General features: G+C 41.6%; 1 protein-coding gene across 2 annotated transcripts in view; it reads right to left on the bottom strand.

The window, feature by feature from the left end:
- LOC133134766 (rho GTPase-activating protein 7-like) overlaps window positions 1-24,028 on the bottom strand; it is an 87,844-nt gene that overhangs the window by 55,356 nt on the left and 8,460 nt on the right. For both annotated transcript variants that reach the window (XM_061251137.1, XM_061251138.1), the window contains 3 exons: window positions 21,366-21,515; window positions 20,942-21,079; window positions 4,110-4,143 (listed from right to left, as the gene is read on the bottom strand). In XM_061251137.1, coding sequence (XP_061107121.1) covers window positions 4,110-4,143; window positions 20,942-21,079; window positions 21,366-21,515 — 322 coding nt within the window. The remainder of the gene's footprint in view (window positions 1-4,109; window positions 4,144-20,941; window positions 21,080-21,365; window positions 21,516-24,028) is intronic.

Here is a 24,028-nt window from a genome sequence, read left to right on the forward strand (position 1 = left end):
AGCTGCCCACATTTGTGTGCGTTGTGTGTGTGTGAGTGTGTGTGTATATATTCCCACTGTGTTATTTTTAGAATGGGCAGAGGTTCAGCAGTGAAATTAGCTTGGAATTAGATACTGTCCGTTTGCCTCCCTCTCCCACCACTGTCTTGGGGGCTGCATACAACTCGGTTAATTAGCAAGACTACAAAGAACACCACATAACTCTACGAGTTGGCTACTAAAGCCAATTGTGAGGACAATGTCCACACGGACAAAACACAAATGCAAAAAGAAAGACGAAATCCAGGCTTCTGTTGCGGAGGAACATTTAGCCGTATCACCTAGCGCAGTGTCGGCTTTGCTGCGAGTGAATCTAATAATCGGGCACATTTTGAGAGGTGCCTCAGCTTCCTGGATTTATGCGTTAATAAATCAGGCTTTAAATAGACTCCTGCATCTCAGCCTGTTTACCTGCAGGCGGGGAGGACGGCGGGGCTTCGCAGAGGAAGGTGGGCCCCCGGGGGACCGCTCTGCAGTCTGGCAGTCGGCCGGGAGGAAGCCGGCGCGCACGTGCGTCACGGCGCTGATATCCCCGCGCGTTCGGCCGGCGCTTTCATGTGCGCCCCCGGAGCGAGAGGGCCTGGCCGCTCAGGTGCAGGTGAGCGGGACCCGGGGAAAAGGGGGCTCATTGTTTCCTGGGTCCGCCCGCGAACCGGGCCTGAGGAAGCCTGGAGGAATGCTCGCAGGGATGACTGAGCGCACATCAAAGCACGGGAGAGTGGGCGAGAGGGGGAGAGGGAGGGAGGGAGGGAGAGAGAGAGTAAGAAAGTGAGAGAAAAGAGAGAGGGGAAGAAAGATAGAGAAAGAGAGGGAAATAAAGAGCGGGAGTAAGAAGGAGAAAAACAGGTAGACAGGCAAAGAGAGGGAGTGAGGAAATGGGAGAGAGGCAGGAAGAGTGAGAGAAAGAGACCGAGACAGACACAAAGGGAGTGAGAAAAAGAGGGGATGGGAAAGAGGGCAGGAGAGAGAGTTCACACAAGGCCCGTATTCATGGCCCCCGCCACTACTGGAGCTACCTCTTGACTCAGGCCTGATTCACCCCCCCTTACCCCCCAGCCCCCAGCACTACCCTGTACACTCATTACAGAGCTGATCCTCTTTCTAATTGGGCCTCACTCAAAGAGCCCACTGCTGTTGTGTCTTCATGCCTGGCCCTACAATTACACCAGAGAGGAAGAGGAAGTGGAAGCAGCAGTCCGCGCAGTCGTTTCAAACCGACTGATCGCTCACTGATCACCGTGAGTCCGTTATTTGTCTGAATGCGCACTCTTTCTGAAATGGTACCTGACAGATGGCAAGAGCTGCTACTGCAACAGATGATATTTAAAGTGCGTCCAACAAAGACTAATACTAAAAGGTTTTATGGTGCCAATTCATTATCACTGTAAATCTGAAAAGTAAAATAAACTGCATATTATTGAGATTTATAGAATTTCTTTGGTTTATCCGCATAATCTGAGACGCTAGTTGACAGCAGGTATACCCCAGAGCCATGCTTATGCAAATATGTAATTAAATGATACCACAGCACTAACATCCCACAAGTGAATTTATTAAAAGTGAAATTTGAAAACAGTTGCTTATTACTTAGATTATTAGACGAAAAGACTATCCTTGTAATCTGATGCTCTTCACTGTTATAAAGTAAGTGCATCTGTAGCCTTAGGTTAGGAACACTGTAGCACTTTTCCCTCTATAAATGGTAAGGCTGTACTGTACCATTTACTCAGAGGTATTTAGACACCCATAGTGACTCAATTGTCTGACTAATGCATGTAGTATTTCATATATTTTTAAGCACTGTGGAGGAAGGAAGTGAATACTGAAACGGAAATGTGCCGTGCATCAAATGTGTTCATTTAGCGTCGTGTATGTAAATAAGCTGACTGAAATAGCTATGACTTGCACTTTATGACCGTGTGGTATTTGTCTGAGATTTACTTTTTCCACCTCTGACTCTTGGGGAATATTGTTTTATGCCCACTGGAGATCTGGGCCAGGCTGGCAAATCATCAGAACTAAAACAGACGGGCGCTGCTTACCGGATGAACCCTTTCCTCTCCAAAACAGACCTCCAATACCTGCTAAAAAAAAAAATACCCACCCATGATATTTATTCCTTTAACCCTTTCAGTCCTAAGAGTGCCATATGGTGCTCAAACGTAAGTGCCGTAAAATCCCAAGTGCCATAGGGCACTCTCCACCTTATACCCTTAACCCAATCAAAATGACTGCGTTACTATTGTTTTCAGCCCCCATTAAAACCCTACTACATTTTCTCAACCATCTCAATTTTCTCAAACAAAACGAAAGCCCCTTGGGATTTGGGAACAGCCACTTCATACTGGGCTTGGGACTGAAAGCTTTAAGATCCACCCTCAATGACAAGCTGTCATTATAAAGGTGAACTGGCCCTGAATGTGTGTCTGCCACAATATAAGAATAATGTAAAATGCTCCTCAACACACACTGTAGTTAAGCCAGGCTGCTACTCCTGTTGGTGTTCTGTTATGACTGGGCTGCTGTCAGCCCCCTGTCTGCGAACCCAGACCACTTCAGCTTATTCAGAGTCCTGGAATTCATAACTGGCATTCTCCACCGACCATGTCTCATGTCTCGGCATCCCATGATCCTCTGCTGCTTATCCCAACCCACAGCCGACAAAACAGCGGGAGTTTTGTGGTTAGAAACATCTTTCCACCTGGGAATTCCAACCCAGTGAGGTCACAAGGTACTGACACCTGTACAAACTGTACTTACAACCCCACTCGTGCAAGCATGCACACATGGGCACAAACACACACACACACTCCTTGCAAATAAAGCAACCTAGTGTTATTTTCCAGTATTTTTCCACTTTAGCTGTTTACGAGATATTAACAAATCGACAGGATTCTATTTGTGAAGAAATATAACCCTCAAATTTACTTGTCAGTCAAAGTTAAGGAAAAATGTTGATCGGCCACTGTCCCAATGACGTTTACAGGAAAAGATGAGAATTAGGAAAGACAAGCCATCTATGCTGAAAAGAATCCAGGTGTTTTTGCAGCCTCACTCTGTTACCAAATCAAATATTTACCATGAATCCGTACATCCGTCTCGCAAAGGCTGGCTTTCTGAGTCCGGGGGCGGATTTACAGCAGGAAACGGGGGAATCTGACGAGCACTGCGGCCTCTTTTTTTATCTCTCGCGTGATTGGTGGGTCTGTGAGCCGGCGGCGTTTCTGTCGGGATCTCGTCCCCTGTACCTAATCTGCCCGGCGAGCGAACGCCAATGGACGCCATGCACTGAGCAGACAGATCCCTCCTTGACTAGCAGAAAGCTGTTTACAGTTGGAGTGGATCTCCCCCCAGACCCCTGACTGATGATAAACACTGTAACGATGTTAGTGTGTCCTGTCAGGCTGGAATGCATGGGAGTGCTCTTGTACACTGAGAGGAGGCCTGCCGTAATGGTGATGCCAGTTCTCCGTAAATTATACTATATCGAAGTCAACGAGAAAGGGGGCTAGACCACAGCTATAAACTATTAGTGGTGAACACTGCTTGTAAGTGATTATTTATGTAAGCTGAATCAACGACAAGGTCATCTACCTTGTAATTAATTGTGTGCAAATGTGGGATTAAGTTCTTCTAAATGTTTTTTTATTTTTATCATTTTTTTTTTTAAGTACATTAGCACTGTGTTGTGTTTTAATACATTGTGAGAATCATCCAGCAAGTCAAATCAATCCCATCTTCTATGATAAATAATCAGTTTGAGGTCGTCTCTGTGTTCCGTGTGAATAAATTCAACAACCCATCACTGTTGAAAAAGCTACTCCAATCATCATTTACAAATCAACTAAAGATTTAATTTCCCAAATAATTTTCAAAAGGAGAAGGGATTTTACAGTGCCAGAGCATAATAATAAACTGAAGATGACAACTTCACCTTAAGCTGACAACAAGTGGTTGAAATGTTAACGGTAGATGAGAGCTATCCAAGGTCAGAAAACTGACAGCTGTGGCATTTTATGGTTGAAGTTGAAAGTAAATTATTATTATTGTATAACAAACCAAAGACTTACCAGCTCTGTCATTTTCTGAAATAGACGGCATTGTCTGCAAACAAGAAATGAAAACCAGCTGTTATTTCTTCTGTCATCACAAAGAGATATAATCATTAATTGACATCACTGAACCTTATTATTGTATACAGTTATATATAATTAGCATGCACTCTGAAAAGAGAAACGGTTAAATATGTCAACACTGTAATTGTGACTTAGTGAGGTTGTTGCACTCTTTTGAATGGAACAGACATTTCAGCAGAAAGTACTGTAGCCTATTATGAGGCTAACCCACATCCCTTTAGAAATCTTTGATATATTGAAGTCGTAAATAGTAAAATTCACTCAAACCCTGAAACATGAAAGGGTTTGCATTTCATACTACTTGATAAAGAGAGCATGACTTTGTCTTGGCTCAACACAGTTGTTCAGTTTTCAACACTAACAACATTCAGCATGCGGACAAAATATACCTCAGAATTTTTCACATAGTTTAAGTCTTCAAAGTGTCTTTCACCACTTGCAAGTATGATTAAGATATAACACTTTGCGCAGTTTTTTTAGCTTTAACTTATTATTGGAGCCATTTAAAAGATACCGGTTGGGTAAGGTCTGGTGGGAAGATTCAATGTGTGTCTTTTCAGTTTTAGAAAAAAGGTGCAAGTATTTGCGAAAGATAGAACGACGACAGGGCTCTTTTTTTGCTATACCAAATGTATTTTCTGTTTCATGAAGGCAATCTAATTCATATTTCTGCATAACATAAATCGTATAGCCTACCTCAAAACATTACTGAAACGGGGATGTGTAAATCACATCTGTATGAATTTGTTGGAACAGTGAATCACTCTGTGCTGTAAACAATAGTTACATTTTATAATGCAGAGAACAGTTATGGAAAATTTTAAATCAGTGGGCGTACTTTTCAAAAGAATGTATTTGGTGTATGGCGTGGGTTTCATTTCAACTTTGGGCAAAACACTGCTGGACCACCTAGTCTTGCGTAGTGAAGTCTCACAAGTGTAGACTACTAGCTAGTCTAGGGACCGATTCATAGGAAAATATTTCAGGTTTCCATTCTCTCCTCAAACCTGCGTGGATGGCTGAATGCATTTACATTTTTTGACGAGCAGATATGGGACTGAGGTTGAATTTCAGAGTGCTTGCAGCACCGCGCAGGATGAATGTAGGGGTCTGTCTCTGCTAACTGACAGGTTTTCCTGACCTTTCACCTCTAACTTTTGGACACTAGTTCAGGATAAGGTTTCAGAAATGGCCATGAGTGCCTCTGAAAATCTAAATTAAAAAGTAGCTGGTCACAACAATCAACATTTGAAATGCACCTAATATTAAATAGAGATGAGTTAATGCAATTGAGCACTTTTTGCGTGGTGTGTCTTTCAGTCATAGCTTGCTCATCTGGTGCATCACTTGTTTAAAAATTCATTTTGAAAGTCGTCCAAGAACTTGTCGTGCTCTATGGCGTTATGAGCCACCATCACATCTGCGTTGTCAAAACAGGGTCTTTACTCTAACAAGCTGTTATTGTCTGTGCGGATATTGATGAAATCAGCTGCTGAATGGGCGGATCAGGCCTGTTTTCATAACTTGCGGCTTGTCAGCGCCGGAGAAAGAGATTTAATGATGCAACATAAGTCCGTCAGTGCGGAATGTAAAGCTCTCTGACAGTGACACTGTGTTCAGGACATACATGAGCGGTGCGCTGGCATGCGAGCAGTTCCTCGCCAAACACAGCCGGGGACCATGACGTGTGACGGATGCTGTGGGAGCCATCACTGCCTGTGTGTGGAGGGGGCTGTATGTGGCTGTGTGTGGAGGTTACTCTGCTGTGTTTGACTGTGTGGCACTGTGTGTGGCTGTAACCTTCAAGGTGTGAGATCACAAATGTTATTTGAATGTCGTCAACATGCTATGGCATAACATTCTAATGCTGATGTAACAATCACTATTGGTAATGGAAAGCAATGGAGTTCTAGAACACTGACTTGGAAATTTGACATACCAAACTAATCAAAGGGTTAGATCCTACTGCTTTGCTTAATGTCCTGATGTCTTTGAGTAACTTAGCTTATGTCATTCTCCTTGGGGGCATTCAGCAAAAACATAGCACTGGGTCAAATGATGTTAGGATGGTATGTATAGTATAATATAGTATAGTATAGTATAGTATAGTATAATCATGCTTCCATAAGCTCATACCAACACATTCCTACTCTCAGTTGTTGATATGAAGTGTTTGATTTAATGTTTCAGGAAATAACTGATTGCATGAATCTAATTTGCTACGAGCTGAGAGGATAAAGGTTCAGCTGAAAGCTTCCGTAATTGGAGGACAATACACCATTTATTACCCTCTCTCCTCTGTCAAAAGGGTTTGTGCTCAAACTGAACAAGCTGAGTGCGTCCAAAAATAGAAGTTAAATTAGCTTCTATACAGCAAATTGTTTCAGTATTGAATTTTCAAACCTAGATTCTGCTCAAGCTTAACAACACCCTACTCGTAAGATCATGCTTGGTCATGATTTGTGAACTAAATGAAATTTTAGAGGTACAATAGGTAATTTTGGACTTCTAACATTTAAAAGAGGAATAGGAGTAACAAACACCTTCAAACCACAACACTATTTATCCCTCCCCCTTCTCTGTAAACGTGCTGACATTGAAACACCATTGGCTGCGGCAATTAGAACCAATTTTCAACCAATGAGCTTGAAATATTGTACAGTTAAACAATGTTTTGGTACAGAGTGCCGGCCCGTGCATATTTTGAAACCCGAATCTAAGGACTATAAACCCAAGTAGTGGGTGAGTCAACATGTCAGTGGGCCTTTTTCAATGATAGGAAGGGATTCACAATGGCTGGAACAATGTTTTAACACAAAAATCTTACCTGATGTACCTTTAAAACTCACAGTCGAGTTACATTACGGTTTAAGCTGATGCTTTTATCCAAAGCAACGTGCAGTTGATTTGTCTAAGCCGGGGCCAATCCCCCCTGGAGCAATCGGGGGTTAAGGGCCTTGATCAAGGGCCCACAGCTGTACCAATCGTATTGAGGTTACACGAGGATCTAAACCACCAACCTTCTGGGTCCCAGTCAGGCAACTTGCTGCCCTAGTCATGAGTCACATACTACACGAATGAATGCGTGCCACTGTGCTTATGGTGATTAAAAGATAAGACACTGTCTTTGGTCCCTATCTGTCTGGCTCCTCTTTTGCACAACACCATAGCAGCTCATGCATTCCTGTCTGGTTTCATCTTAATTCCAAACTCCATATACAACATCTTATTGAGGGGTTTTATATTGCAGCTGTCAATGAATAGGAGTCACATTTCCGCTAAGATATTAATCGTATTGGATTAAAAAAAGAGGGAGAGGAAAGAAAAGGCAGCACTGTCTTGGTTGAGTGAAAATACCATCTCATAACAATTGAACTCCTGCTCCTTTACTGTGTACAGCTAATTACACAACACTGTTAACCCTTTTCGATCACAAATCACAAATTAGATTAGCATGCGCTAACTGAGCAGTCTAATGATCATGTGACAACCACTACTGGTAAATGAAAGCAATGGAGTTGTGACTTGGAAGTTAGAGAAAACGAACATTCCAAACAACCTTTTCTTCAAAGGGTTAAAGCTGCAACGTGCAGAACCTGCGAAAGAGACTGCGGAATCTTAATCCAGATCTACATCTAAATGATGTTTAACATGCAGCGCAGTTCAGGCAATGCTGATAGGAGAGTGCAGTTCTGTGGTGGGTGTCGGGGAGGTCTGTTTTTCTAACGCAGGCTGACCTGTAGAGCACCTTGGCAACATCAATGACGCGTGGATAATTTCACGTTACGAAAACTCTGGAATGCTGAACGTACACAACTCAATTTGAGAAACCACAAACCTTCAGCTGTAGATTCTGTAGGTTTCAGAAATCTTTGCTTGAATCTAACTGTTCTCAGTCTTGTTAAAATGGCACTGCTGGCTGAGCTCACAGTCAGGTATTTCCTGACTATATTGCAGCTTGTGTGAAAATGTGTTGGTGATTCTAAAGTTTATGATAAAGTTTCTCATTCACAATAAAGTCACATGTTGGTCACTCTAATAGAGGAATAAGTTGTTTTCTGAATGCCTTAAAATTATTTGTAAAATAATTGCAGATGCACACATTTGGAAATATACAATAGAGAGTTGTTCCGTCTTTTTCAGCAATGATGCACCACCTTAAAATGTGTTCCCTGGCCACAGGAAGTGATGCACCACTTTGGCACTGATACAGTTGGACAGCATGTTCATCCTGGCCCATGTGGAGAGGGTTGAGAAAGAAGCTTTAGCACTTCCACAATACAGAGTCACACGTTCCCATGAACCCTGAGGTAGACCCGTGTGAACAAGCGTGGACATGCTCAAACCATCTGTACATGCTTCTGGCTAGGACCCTTTGCCCTGTGCAATAAGGACATGCAGAAGTTTATTGTGATGAAGACATTCATACAAATCAGAATTATCTGGTATTTAATAATTAGCAGTACCTGAATTCCCTTCTGTTAAGGGAAGTCTATGAGATTGCTTCTTTCACTGTACTTTCTCATTATCTCTCTGCATAGCTGTCCTTTCTGCCCATTTGTTTAAAGCAGTTAAGGCAAGAGATAACTAAAGCAACAGAAACATTAATTATTTCCCTGATTGTATACACTGTACCTGAGTGCTGGTTTAAGTGTGAGTGTTCTTCATTCATTCTAGTGCTTGACTCTCACAGTGAATGTGAGAAAATGCTGTCAGTGGACGCTGCTGTCTTTACATACATGGCCATTTAGCTGTATCCTATATTTACTCAATGCCTCAAAAATGTGCACTGAGATCCTTGTAATCCTGTTTATACAAGTAAGTACATATATTGGATTCAATTCTAATTACCTGAAAACAAAACAGAAATTCCATCCACTGTGGTAGCACACATCTTGGATTACATGTGTATACTATACTTTCTGAGCACTGTTTTACTGTGTTTTTCCAGGGTTGGGATTTTAGGCAAATAGCCAAGTCAGTTTTTTTCCCCCCAAGTCAACTCCCATCAAAAGTGAACTATTCTTGAAATGGGCCTTGTAGTACTACTTGATTTGATGACCTAGTGAAAACAGAAGGATTCAAGTCTTTTAATTTAATATCTATGAATACAGAAATATAGCAATATCCCACCAGACAAAAATAATGTATTTTCACACAATCTTATCGAGTTATTAAAATGTGTATTTTTAAGGTTTAAGGTTTAAGGTAAATTAGGAAACTCAATTGGATTCTGGGGTTCTGTAGTTAAATTTGTTTTAAATTTCACTGAGCTTTGCTGGTGACTGAAAGGAAGGCAGAACCCTGAGAAAGCAAATCAGGTCTTGACACTAATGCCTCTCAATCTCCATCATGAAGAGACTTGGAATGACTCTTTTTAAAGACACAGATACAATTTTTATTTTCCAGTTTAAGTCAGAAGATAAAGTGTATACCTGCTTTTTCAAATGAATGAACTGGAAAATAATAAAAAGACCTGATGTAAAGTGCGTGCATGATTTCTAAGTGACGTAGAGCTTTGACACTGCCTGTCCACTGTCTAAGGATATCCACTTGGAACTCCCTTCTGATTGGCTGCCCACAAAATGGACATGCTTCTGTCTGATTGGGTGGCCTGTAGCGTAGTGGTAGTAGTAGTAGCCACAATAAGATCCGCACAGCCGTTGGGCCCTTGGGCAAGGCCCTTAACCCTGCATTGCTCCAGGGGAGGATTGTCTCCTGCTTAGTCTAATCAACTGTATGTTGCTCTGGATAAGAGCATCTGCCAAAATGCCAATAATGTAAAATGTAATGTAATGATTGGTTAAAATGTTGCTGATGCAATAAACATGGTCTTTTAATTGAGCAACACCGAATCCTCCTGTCATAGACAGCAGAAGTAGGAGTATAAGTAAAAATTACTTTTTTACTATTTTACTTATCAAATCTAAAGTCTAAACTGAGTAAAGTAAGTTTAATATCGCAGCCTGTGTCTTCTTTGACTCCTTTTGTGTAGTATACCTGTCGGAAATGATGATTATGAATGTGCGGGGTCTTTAAAATGGACCCTTCAGGATGGATCAGCTTTCGCACCCTTGTCTCTGGGGTCCTGGCAGATGGCTGCCCCAGATAGGCCCAAGAGGAGAGTGAAGAACCATCTGCAGGAGCGCAGTTAAAAATAGACTCATTGTGACAATGTTTCCCTTTCAGGTGCGGTGAGTGGATCTGTCTATCAGAAGAACAAGAAGTAACTCTTGTCGTACAATAAGCCTGCATTCTGTAATTTTACACAAATATGGATATCATTTTATAGATTTTTACATTTATTTTGACTATACTTTATTGGTGAGCCAAGTGTGCTTTCACTTCTTTATTTACTTTTTGTTGGACCGGACCAGCGACTAGATCAGAACTGTGTTAATCATAAGAACTCTGCAAATACAACTGCAGCAGTGAATAGAAGAGCAGGCTAAAACAGCAGGCTGGAACTTCTTTCACCAGTCCTGGAAGTGAGGAAGCAGAACCAGTAATCCTGCGACGCTTTTCAAACACTGCGGATATTAATTGTGAATTTGACATGAAAAGCTCACGGTGGCTGGTTTCATGAATAAAGAAAGCTTAAGTGCTTTAAATGAGACACAGCGCAAGTTGGCTTTCCGTCAAAATCTGACAAAACAAAAACCAAACCCCACTCCTGGCTTCCTAGGAGTGTTTGTTGTTGATTGTTCATCTGTGCAGGATTCTGCCTGCACTGGCTCTTCACAGGTAGGACAGTGTGCAGCAAAGCGCTAGGTGTTGGCACCTGAAGCTCAGCGGATTAATCTGCCCATTAACAAGTGCTGGAGTCTGCTGTAGAGCAACACACTGGGAGCCACATCAAAGGACACAGACAGTCATAGCACAAACACTGTTACTGCTCCATCCACTATTTCTGTTTAACACACTTATATGGGAAAATGGTTGGGCTGAATGAGGCCATATTGGTCTTAATGTTCAGGAAAATATGTTTGAGTGAAATAAGAGGATAATTTCAAAGCATTTGTCTTTAATTCCTTGTATAATTCGTAGGGATAAGCCAGCAAGTGTACTGTTTGTGCAGCCATGTTTTCTTCTCTCCAAACATTCTTAATGCCATGGCAACACTTGCCAATTCATGTAAATAAAAATGTCTGAACAATTTAAGTGATTGCACTTATCATGATTTATTTTCATTATCATCATCACTTTTTACATTTAGATAATTACTTTTAATGTGGCTGTTCTGAGAAAAGCAAATATTTAATGCTGCAGTTAGTATTGTTGCCATGGCGCAGAATTGTTCTGGATGGTTATGAGGCATTTTGGCCTTCTGAGAGGGGAAATCGTGACGACAATGGAGATATTCTCATGCCGACAGTGGCATGGATTAAAAAAATTGTGATTGTCGGAAATTTTAATTTTGTTTTTTATCCTTATTTTGCTGTAATTTTCGTCTTTTTACATAACATTGTTATTTTAAAATAATTTTGTTTGTTCATTTCTTAGCCAAAACCAACTCGCCAAACTTACAAAAAGAACACAAACATGTTTTCATTTAAGCGTCTATTTTGAAGTCAAAGTAGAGTGTAAATATCCTTCTCTCTCTGCCACTCACAAATATGATATATAAACACTCATGGACATGTAACGTATGTTTATGAAAATGCACTGAAGTAGTACACTGAGGTTGCCGAAGTGACCTTGGCCCCTCCCTGCAGGGAGTGCTTTCTCCATGGTTACGGTTGTATGATGGCACACGGTTGTGTATTCAGAGATGCTCTTCTGCATACCACTGTTGTGATGTGTAGTTATTTGCATTACTGTCGCCTTCCGGTCAGCTTTGACCAGTCTGGCCCTACTCCTCTGACCTCTCTCATTAACAAGGCCTTTTTCCCAGCAGAACTGCACCATTCACTGCTAACTCTAGAGACTGTTGTGCATGAAAATCCCATGATGAACAGTTTCTGAGATATTCAAATCACCCTGTCTGGCACCAACAACCATTTTGGTTGTCACTTCTAGTCAAAGTCACTTAGATCACATTTCTTCCCCATTCTGATATTTGGTCTGAAAAACAACTGAACCTCTTGACCATGTCCGCATGCTTTTATGCATTGAGTTGCTGCCACGCGATTGGCTGATTAAATATTTGCATTAACATGCTGGTGTACAGGTCTACCTAATACAGTGCTCAGTGAATGTACATTCAGAGCGGTAGAGATCCACTGTCTTTCCAATACACAGCTTTATCTGTGGTATGCTATTTATGAGCTCTGATTCTGATGTTCTCCGTTTGATTTATGACTGAGCAGACGGCTCGAACAGCTTGCTTGTTGGAATATCTTGTACATTTATGACTGAAAAGAGGGCAGCAGCCTGTCTTGCATGTATTTGTTTCTGACACTCATGTTTTAACCCTTTAAAGGTGTCACAAATATGTGATTAGTATGTTCTTAACTGATTTAGCAGTCGCTACTGGCAATCGAAAGCAATGGAGTTCTAGAAGACTGACTTAGAAATGATCTGCAATGTAAGGGTGTGTATAGCATTATTAAACATTGATCTTGTGAGCTGTTGCCACTGCTGTTTGACAAATGAAAATATACAGTATATGTATAAGAGAATGTTAAATTCACACTATTTTGCATATTCAGCATGCATTGCAGTAACAGTCCTGTCCTATTGGGATTGGTCATTGGGATTAACCATATGGTGCCAGAGAAACTCAAGTGAATGCAAGGCAGTGTATGCAGCTCTACGTTGGTATTCTGTCACAAAATACATTCCACAGCAAAGGAGAGGAGAAACTCGTTCATTTAGTGCTATGGTACACCATTTAGTGCTATGGTACACCATTTAGTGCTATGGTATGACTGTTTTACAAGATGTCTGATTATTCAAACTCCCATTACGATGGGATCCAGAGTAATGCTGAATTTATTACTCTCTAACAAGGCATTAAAATAAACGTTATATTAAAATAATATACATAAAATCCCGAGGAGTAAGCGACCCAATGATTACACCCTTAGTAAACAGGGAGCGTATTCAGTGTATTTTATGGGTGGTCGTAACACTCTGTATTAGGACCCAATGCCAAGTGTGGGGCTGTACCCATATTTCCTAAGGCACAGCTGCCGACACACCCAAATTCTGCCAGGAATGAGAATGTGATCTGGACTGCAGTTGTCTTTTAGTGGTTCTTTTTCTGAGCCTGGCTGAAAAGTGTTCTGTGAAAGAGTGGTCAGATTAGTTGTGGTAAGGTTCTCATACTACTAAAAGTGTTATATTAGCAATACACAGCTTGTACTGTATGAACAAAATTGAGATGCTTCTTGTATAATGTAAGTCCTATGAACAGATGCATTTACATTTATATTTCATTTTAGAAAATGCCATGCATGAATACATCTCTAATCTATTATTTCTTTCTTTAGAACATGCATAGACTTCACAGTATGAACTTATCATAAAATAGATAAGAAAATGTGATTACTGTATGTTTTGCATGCATTTACCTTAACGTAAGAGTGTGTAATTGTCTTGTGGAGACAGGCTAATTGATAGGCTCTTCTGAATGATTCTAATTTCTAACTTCTGCTCTTTAGATGATTTGAAGTGTCAGTCTGGATCCAGTCATAACTTTTATAGGAATAAGCACAGTTCTTTGGTTGAAGGATGTTGATACAGAGTCCTGCCTCTTGTCCAATGCATGCTGGGATAGGCTCCAGCAGCCCTTGTAGGTTAGAAAGCGGACGTTATTGAAACGCATACTTCAGGATACTGAGACCTGCCACAAGTGGAAAACGGGGAAATATGCGAGGCGCAGCTGTGGCTGGTAGGTACGCAGGGCCTTCAGGATTCCAGAAATTGCTTGCTCATTCATTCCAAGCCGGAATAACAGCAGTTTTCCCTGCTCAGCAGCTCCTCCGAGACTGTGGAACGCAGCAGAGCTGGAAGCTTGACTCCAGTGGCCCGGAGTCTGGGAAGCTCTGCCAAGAGAGGCTTAGTGAAAGAGGGACATGCTATTGTTATGCTATTCACCCCGCTATTTTGCAATTTGCTATACATATTATCGTATTATTGTCAGAAAACACAAATCAGTCTTGTAATTTTAAATTATTAACAATATGGAAAAAATAATGAAGTGCATAAAAAAATGTAAACACAAAAGCGAAAACTGTCAAACAAAAACGAAATCTTTCCGCAGCCTTGGCAATGTATTCCAAACCCTAACCCTCATCTACTCCATTATAATACATAAATTTGACTTTTTCTCCAAAAACGGAAGAAACCCTGTTTTATCCAAAAAGCTAACTGCTGTACCAGCCCTAATGTTACCTCCTTAACATAACCCAAACCTCAGTCGTGTTAGTATTTGACTATAAATTTTACCATCTAGGGGTAGAAATGGCGTTGCCATGAACATGTGATTTTTACATTAAAAAGTATGGTTCTGTCATCAAGCAGGATGGGGAAAGGCTGATGTCATCGCTGCCAGATTCATCATCTCTGCTATTTCAAATTCAGCTGAATCTGCTCCTTTAAACTCTGTCCTTGGGATGTTCAGCATAACACTCATAACCTTGAATACACTATTTTTTCGAGAGCGGGTTGAGCAGAAGTTTACTTGCAACATTCTTTCCCCCAAAGCAACTTATTTTACATTTCTGTTTTTACATTGTCTATGTATGGACAGTAAGTTGCATACTTCACAGTTACTTTATTTAAAAATGAAAGACCACTGTGAATTCACATGACCGGGTATTGGGCCCATGTTTCAGTAAAACTCCCCAGGGTGAAATGCACACTCAGTCGGTCTGCAGTTACTCGCCTCTTTGGCCTTTAGATTTGAATGAATACATCGACATCACACTCTTGCACGTGCTCACTGCTGCTATTACCTTTCAATCACCGCAGGCATGGTTTCCCGGGAAACGATAGCGAGTTGTGCCATCACTGAAGCCCCCGCCAAACACGACCCAATACTCACCCGTCACTGTCACTAATCTCCCCAGGTAGCCATACTAGTCATAATTACTGCCAACCAGGCCTGCTCAGCATTTTTATACAGGGCCAGGTGCATGCTGGGATATCATTTGCTTAATTACTGGTGGAACCTGAGGAGCTGTCTCCTGATTAGCATATTCCTGCTGTCCCCATGAGCACTCTGTCAGCAGTTGTATATAATAAGTCTAATAAATATCTAATAAAATGCTCACTGAGTGTATATATCTTTGTGCAGCTGTTTGAGGCATAGACTATTGTACTAGAATGGGCTATTACATCAAACCAAAAAATAAATAGATTCTAGTGAAGGTGAAGGTCATCGTTTGAAATGCAAATTAATCCTTCCTTGCGGAATTTGAGAGAGTGTGAGAGCAAGAAAGGTCGTTATCCTCCATAACATGTATTGCATTGGGATGTTTGTGGACTTTAATTCCTATTGTTTCCAAACCAGAAGGTGTCAGGGAATGACTGACACCTCATCACCTCAGCACTATACCTGCTCTAATGTATTATCACACAGTCCCCTCTTTCTGTGCTTCACTTCTTCTATTCTTCAATCATATAGAGAGAAAACCAAGTGTATCTGAATCCCAGCATCCAGTGAATGCATTTGCTGGCTGTATGAAATCAAGAAGGTGAGGCCCCTGATAGCTTTATGAAAGCAGTCTTGAACCATGAAAGGATCGGAAGGGTGTTGCCTTGCTGTGGTTGTTCACTGTGTTTTAGTTTCCTTTCGTGTAAACTAAAGGGGAATTAATTTGTCATCCAGACAGATGTGTCCATTTTGTGGGAAAGACATTAATGCAGAACTCCCTGAAAACTGGGGGGGGGGAGGAGGACGACGTATTCATCACGACTGAAAAAAGTTCCATCTTTTCGTTTCTTTCCCCCCCCCCTCGCACGCAAAAAATCCCTTTTTCTCCAGAGCTGTGGAGATATCCCTGCCTGCGCAGGTCCAGAGGCTGTGAGGCGTGGCGGTGGGGAATGGCGGGAACAGTCCAAACGCTCCAAAAACGACAGCGGGCGGCGTTGGCGCATGATTGATGTCTCCGCTGCCGACGTGCGGGGCTCCATGAAGCCGGGCGCACGATGCGCGTTGCGTAAGAGCCGGTAATCACACCGGGTCATCTTCCCACCCTGTTCACCTGCCGCGGCACACTTTATGTAAGAGCGTGTGGAATGCTGGAGCAGGGGGAGGATCTGACTCGCTCCGTAGTGAGGCCTGGCTTTCTCTGGCACACTGATAATGAAGGGGCAGTGGTTCAGAAGCCTTTGACCAGTTCCCTTTTTTTCCCCCCACAAAGCGCTGTCTATTTTAAAATGTCTACTGCAGTCCTGTTGATTATAATGGAATTGAGTGCTTCTACATGTGTCATATTTATGATAGTTTCACATTAATCCTACAGTATGTGAGTGTATGCATGCGTAGCTATTTCTGTGGGTATGATAAGAACAATAGGTACACCTCAGTAGAGCTGTATCTCTTTTTTTGTCCAGGACCTGGATGCTAAGTTTGTCTGGCAATTGTGTGGTGGTTGTGTCTTAAAGTGGAAAGCACAAAAATGATATTTTCACATTTTCAACGATCTACTGTGCAGTCCACTGCACCCTGACCCTGAATATCTCAGGACTGTTGGGGACACTACCCACATTCCCTCCGGGGTGATAAGACCTCAAATTCCTGTCAGATTACAGGGTTCTGGAGAGATTATTCCTCTTCCCGTTACGCAGCACATTTTTTCTGCGCGTATTTTCTTGGAAATCACCCCCCCGACACTGCAATGTTTATGATAGCGAGGGCAGGTTGATGACCCTGAGCCATAAGTGATCCTGCGGCCATTTTTCTACTTGAATAAAGCACCTCAAACACTGCATGCTTATACAGTTGATGACCAAAGCAAATATACATCTTCTTTCACCTGTATTCTTCAATATACCGAAATCTGGCACCTTATATCCATCCATCCATTATTTTATTCTGCTTATCCTGAACAGGGTCGCGGGGAGGCTGGAGCCTATCCCAGCATACATTGGGCGAAAGGCAGGAATACACCCTGGACAGGTCGCCAATCCATCGCAGGGCACACACACCATTCACTCACACACTCATGCCTACGGGCAATTTAGACTCTCCAATCAGCCTAACCTGCATGTCTTTGGACTGTGGGAGGAAACCGGAGTACCCGGAGGAAACCCACATGAACACGGGGAGAACATGCAAACTCCACCTTATATCTGTGTAACTTCAATACTTTAATAAATATGTAGACTGTGGCAACTAATTTCCTGCAACTGGTCAGGCCATCATCTTGCAATAGTTGGGAGATCAGTGGAATTAGTGGCCTGACGATGTCAGTGCATGTTTTGTTGGAGGAGGTTTGGAAGCATAAAAAATTTATCTGAAATGGTGCGTTTCTGTCTCTCTCCAGTTATTTAATACTGCAGTTGTACAGCCACCGTAGCTACATAAAGGCTCACTGTACCACACAATTAAGGCCTTCATCCACTACACAGAAAAAGACGTTACCAAGCTGAAAAGATCTCCCGGGACATTACAGTGTGTACGATGATGAGTGGAAGTTATTAAAATCTTCATTGCAGCGATCTCCTGGCATTTTAAATTCCAGTGGAGCTATGAAATTGCACTCAAGTCAGATAAAATGGATTTTAATAGTGATGGTTGTAGCATTGTTCCTGAGCAAAAAATGAAGGTCATTTCAGGCAAAGTACAATGCATAATCCTCTTTTGCAAACTGTAGTAGCATGCCTCAGACCAAGCAAAAAGGGATCTTTGTTTTTCTCACTACTTTATTAGTTATGCCAAGGAACCCTTCCGTACTAATTCTTGTCAAAAACTGCTTCAAAACATTAAGACTATACTTAAATCAATGGCATTATATCAATGTTCCCTACAGAGCAATTATGCAGATTATTTTCTAAAGATCGGAAGCAAAGCTCAGAATGTCATTATTCTGTATTGCTTGTCTAATTATGTGTGAATCTGAGTAAATTGAATGTTCAGCTGCATTTCATCTGCTGTGGTCTTCAAAATGTGACCTACGCAAACAGTTAAAAGTTGAATGTTGTCCAGCGACCACATCAATGCGTTTAAGAAATAATGAAATTAAGATGTTTCTTCATTTCCCTTTCACAACTGCACTTCGCTACGTGCTAGGTTTAGTGTGAGTACATTTCCATCAGCATGATCAACAAGCTGGGATTATGGCCTGGAGGTCCTCTATCTCAGCTGTGAGAAAACACTTGTGGACACATTTTGAAAGAGCACGCCCGTCTTGTGGGAATAGAGCGAAGCATCTTAGGTTGCGGGAAACATTCCAGAATGATCTGTGAGAACCACATCATCTGCTCTACGGATTAACGATCAGAATTAAAGATCCGATCTTTTCAGATCTTCATTCTGCAGTGCCACTGCAACAGGGTGTCAGTGCAACTGGAGAATTATAGCGATGTTGATTGGAAAACTTTAGCAGACCATGAGAATACAGCAAGCCATTCTCGATGACAGTAATTTGAGCGGATGTCACATATGTAAATTACTTGCTAATGTTATCCAAGACATGCAATAGATTTATTACATATAGGATTGTGGTGAGTGGAAATAAAAGTGATGTTTTCTGCAGAATTAACTTTTTTTTGCCTATATAGCAAAAAAGAAAAACAAACAAGCAACAAAATTGAGAAAAGGGTTATATTGAGAAATTAGCAACTCCTGGCCAAACATTTGCTGTGTTCATGACATGCCAGCTTTATTCCAGCTGTGTTTATGGGTATTTCACTTAGCCTCCGCTAAGAGCTCCAGGAGAGTGGCTGTGCTAAGCGTCATTGTTGTTGCTCACGAGCCAAATAAACTTCCCGGGAGGCAGCAGAGCCTGAAGTCAGGCATGACGTGACCCCCCCCCCCCCCCCCCCCCCCCACCTCAGAGGCCGCCATTGGCCACGACGCTTTAAAAAAATGCAGCGGGATCAGACATTGGCTGGCGTTTTGTCATTCTGTTAGTCATCTCTCAGGACTGCCAGAGGGGAGAACTGGCACCTAAACTACAACTCAGTACTGCCATAGGTCATTTACAGGGGGGGAAACTGGCACCTAAAACTACAACTCAGTACTGCCATAGGTCATTTACAGGGGGGGAAACAGCCAGGGAAAGTTCATATTTAGCATTTTTATTTCTGTATTTACTTGCTGCCATAGTAACCGTTGGTACAGCTGGATATGGTTACCGTGGTTACCGCTGGATATCTTCCACAGCTTTTCAGGTTAATTACCCTGCTTTAGTTTACAACAACAGTGCGTCATCAGGTACTCTAATCTGAAATCTCGCTAATGCTCAGTTCTCTTAATGACTATCCAATTCTGAAGCCTATTGCAAATCTAATACGCTTTGATAGTAGAATACACCTTTAGAAAATACATTGATTTTCTTGTTGCTAGATAATTACTTTTCTTCATGACAAGAAAGTATGCGTCATATAACTTATCAATTACTAAATAATTATTTTTATTTTTAAAAAATGGTTTGTTTGTAATCCTGATCCAACAACCCCTGAAATGCTTAACAACATTTGTTCTTATTTGGCTAACTTGGCATACTTCATTTTGTAGACTAGAAAATTGTCAAGATATGAAAAATAATTACATTCATAATACAATGTTATTTGCCAATTCAAAAAAAGAAAAATCCTGTTTTCACAACAGTCTCCACCTCACCTGGAGTTTCACAACTTGTTTCTCCTCCAGAACTATGGCTCTAACTTTTACTTTATTACGCAAGCTCCATAAAACAAGAAGGCACACACACTTTCTAACAAGAACAACCCCCGCGTGGGCTTGACAGCGCGCCCAAATATCTGCAAACCCTCCCGCCCTCTTCAAAAAAACCCCAAAACAAAACACCGTAGATTTTTTGGATGAACACAGAAATGCGTAGTGAAGCCTTTGAGAGGGGATTCCTCCCTGCCTAAAAAATGTGGCTGTACCCCCTTTTTAATGAGCACTGGAAAGCAGTAGTCATTAACCCAAAGGTTAAGAGAGGCCAAGACGTTAATCTCCCATGCAACACTTTGGCCTCTCTGTTTGCAGTGCGCTGTTCGGGCTGGTGGAGACTGCTAATTATGACTTTAACGACCCTCTTAGTTAAACAGTGTAAAGCGCAGGAGTGACATGCCACTCCATCATCCTCTGTGTAGCCTGACCCTTCCGCTGTGTCTGAGCAGCGAGCAAATACTCCAGTGGTCCGCGGAGAGGAGAGAAAGAAAAGAGAACGACCGGGCTGCGAGGGGCTAAATGAAATCACACAGCTGGTTTCATTTGAATGTCCTCGCTTTCCTTGGCCATTGTTGCCACGTCGTTGAAATGGCAGTGAAGCGCTAATAGGCCAGTAGCCCGTGCCTTGTTGAGGTCGCCTCTGACAAAAGGCAAAAACCACGTCATTTTGTTTACGCCCGGCCTGTCGAGTGACCAGTGCACCCCTCGAGACCACCTGCTGCACTCAACCCCCCCCGCCAAAGAAAACGAAAAAACACACACATTCTAAAAATGTGAACCTCTGTTACAGATTCCATTCATTATATTAAGTGCTCGGGGTGTGTTGTGAAATGCCTCGCTCTTATCCATCAAGCCGAGGCCATTTTGTTCTAGGCAGAGCTAGTGCTCTTCAACAGCTCGAAGACCTCTCCATGACAGTAGTGGGTTTGTGGGACACAGTGACTATGGCTGTGAATGCAGTCACATGACCTACCCCAGTCCTGGGTTTCTCTCCAGGTGATGTCGTGGATCCCGGTGATGTCAGAGTGGAGTAAATCATGTGAGGGACGAGGTTTTGTTGATGCGTTGAGTGGAAGGCATCCCCTCCGTTTACTGCCTCTGCATCCATCCCCTGCGAAACAGCATTTAAGAAAAATAGTTTCACTTCACATTTCAGTGTCACAAAAGCACTCATTTACAAAATAAGGAATACACTGCCAATATACTTAAAGATGTATTTTCAAGATCAGAAAAATATATTGCAGTATTTCCCAATATATTGACCAATGCACACATTATTCATATGATTATTTCATATGTTTGTATCAGAATATTTTCCATGAAGTCTGCATATTTAAAATATATTGCAGTATATTCCCGTTTTCCAGACAGAAAGGCAGTGCAAAAGCTGCTCTCACGTGGACATTTCGTCTCTTCAGGCTGGGTGTGTTGGTCATGGAGGAGGTGGCGCTCAGAGCGTTCTCGATGTCCTGGTCCAGCTGGTCCAGTTTCATGATCAGGAGTATCATGGAGTCTAAGTGCGATCGCTCCCTCTCTTCTTTCGACCCCTGTCAGGGAAAAGGGACAGATGTCAAGCCATAAAACACAACGGCCATTTTAAAGAGTGTGGAGTGGCTGTGGTTTCATTGTGGGCAGAATGGACATCAGTTGCCCATGGAAAAATAATAAATAATGAAATGCAGATAGCACAAAAAAAACATATTTTAAAGGCATAAAGAATTATGCTTAACTAAACTTTTATTTAATTAAATATCCCAATATAATTCACATATAAATGGGAGTTGTTGGTAACCTTAACATGTCAAAATAACACCACATTAATATTTGCCTAATTATGTCCACTGACGTTACCTGACAAACTGAACAGCTGTTTCAGCAGTTTGTTGACTCTGGCACATTTACTGAAACATTCTTGCATGGTGAGATTACCCAAAAAAATATTAGCTACATTTCATTTATCCATCTAACAGTACGGTACAACACCAGCCCAGGAAGTCGTGAACATTCTCGTCATTTCAAATGGCAAACACAGTCTGGTTTTAGTGATTCTTGAATGCGAGCCTGTAACAACTGCCCAGTTATTTCAGTTTGACAGAGTGGTCTCTGATATTAGTTTCAACCATATGTGTAGGGGGACATTGTGAAGAATTCAGTAGTAAGAGTTTCAGCCAGTGTGCAAACTAAACATGGAATAGAACATATCCATGTACAGTACATATGGCTAGTCATTACCAGTCTAATGCATACGTGCTTATATCCTCCTCACTAATAAGTATGCAATTCAACATTCATCTCATTAGCAGTCAGCCATTATCATCTTGCTATTTTAATAAATTGCCACATACTTCTTTTCTTCCTTCTCTCTGATATCACACCATCCCTTACTGACTAAATCTGTCATATTCATATTGGCAATAAGTCAATAATAAACTTAAGCTCATATTTCAATTGACGAGGCGTGCATGGCTTGTTTCATCTTAGGATGGTGCAATTACATATTTTGAGTTCGTTTTGACCATGCATTTCATACTTCTGCCTGGTATGAAATCAGTATTTATTCCAAAGTGTTATTGTATCTAGGTAACAGTGCGCTCTCAACAGATCTTAACGGTGTTGCACAAACAAACTGGCACTGAATTCCTGAATTCAAAAATCCTTTCCGAGACGAAATAAAGAAAAGGAACTGCGCCTCCTGCTGGCCAAAGTGCAAAGTGGTAGAGACGTTTGTGAGACGATGGAGAAATCAGGCTTGCAGAAACATGTGACCGGATTTATTACGTAGCTTCTCAGTGCAATGGATTTCAGCATTTAAGTGCTGATAACTAAATGACTTTCTGAGCCACGGCTGTGGTCTTACAGGAGGAGGTGAAGTCACATATTATGTAGCAGAAAAGGACAGCAGTTGGTTATTGGTAGCAATTTATCTTGAATTTTTATGATTTCTGTGTGTTTTATGGTTACCTTTTGTTTTTTGTTTTATCAAAGGTATGGGGTGTTCTTTTGTGATGGAAGATCTGATTTTGTTTGAGTGGTTTCAGTTCAAACCAGGCTCTTTATTTAGAGATGATGTTTGTAATGCTGATCATTTTGGCGTTCTTGCTTTGTGGTTTCTCACCTTCAAATGTGCAGAGAGCTGAGCTTAAGGAGCTGGGCTGTCTCCTCAAAGCCTCCAGGTGCCAAATGTGTGCTGCACATGCATGAACAAGGGCTAATTTACACTCCACCTGGCCTTGGTGTGCTGAACTTTCCCTCCCAGCATTATAAGTGGTTCCTTGTTTTTCAAGCTTCGTCTCCCTGCTCTCAGCCCGGCCTCATATCCAGGCCGTTATAAAATAAATCTTTTTCTGACCTCCCCTCCTTTCAGATGACCTCTCAGCTTCCACATACACATGCCCGAAGGCTTTCTCCTTACAGACTGGGATCCCACTGTTGTAAATATATGGATAATGCCACATTATCACAGTACTGCATTCCAATGACTGAAAGGAGAAATAATTTGCACATTTCTCATTCTGTGTGTTAATACCATGGCAATATATTTTAGTTCAATGTATTTCATTTCTGGGAGGGTTATGAGGTCATTTGTAACATTATTCTTTTAGCTTCTATTTTTTCAAAAAGTATTTAGATGCATTGGCTCACAGTCCCCATATTATTGATATCTGAGTACAGCTTTTCTGGAAAGTTGTGTATGCCGTGTCATTAAACTCTCACTACCCCTTGTGTGTGTGCGCTCATACAATAAACACTTTTTTTGTACTTTTCCTGAGAGTCTCTGAATCATGTTATTCTTCATGATTTTTGGTTAGCGTATGGACATAGTAACAATAAAAAATACACTTATCATATCTCGAGTTTAACTTTTTCAGATGATTTTGTTGCTTCGATGACATAAGAAAAAACCTTTCCAGGACATCTGTGCTTATAACAGAACGCCCAATGACGTGTCTCCCCGAGGAGATGTCTCTCCCGTCCTCCATCGCCACGTTATCTTCTCTTCTGGCGTCTTCCCTTCTTTATTTACCCTTCTTTTCCCCTCCGCTCTGTTCTCTTCTGTTGT

This window comes from Conger conger, chromosome 8, assembly GCF_963514075.1.
Source record: "Conger conger chromosome 8, fConCon1.1, whole genome shotgun sequence".
In the NCBI taxonomy this organism is placed as follows: Eukaryota; Metazoa; Chordata; class Actinopteri; order Anguilliformes; family Congridae; genus Conger; species Conger conger.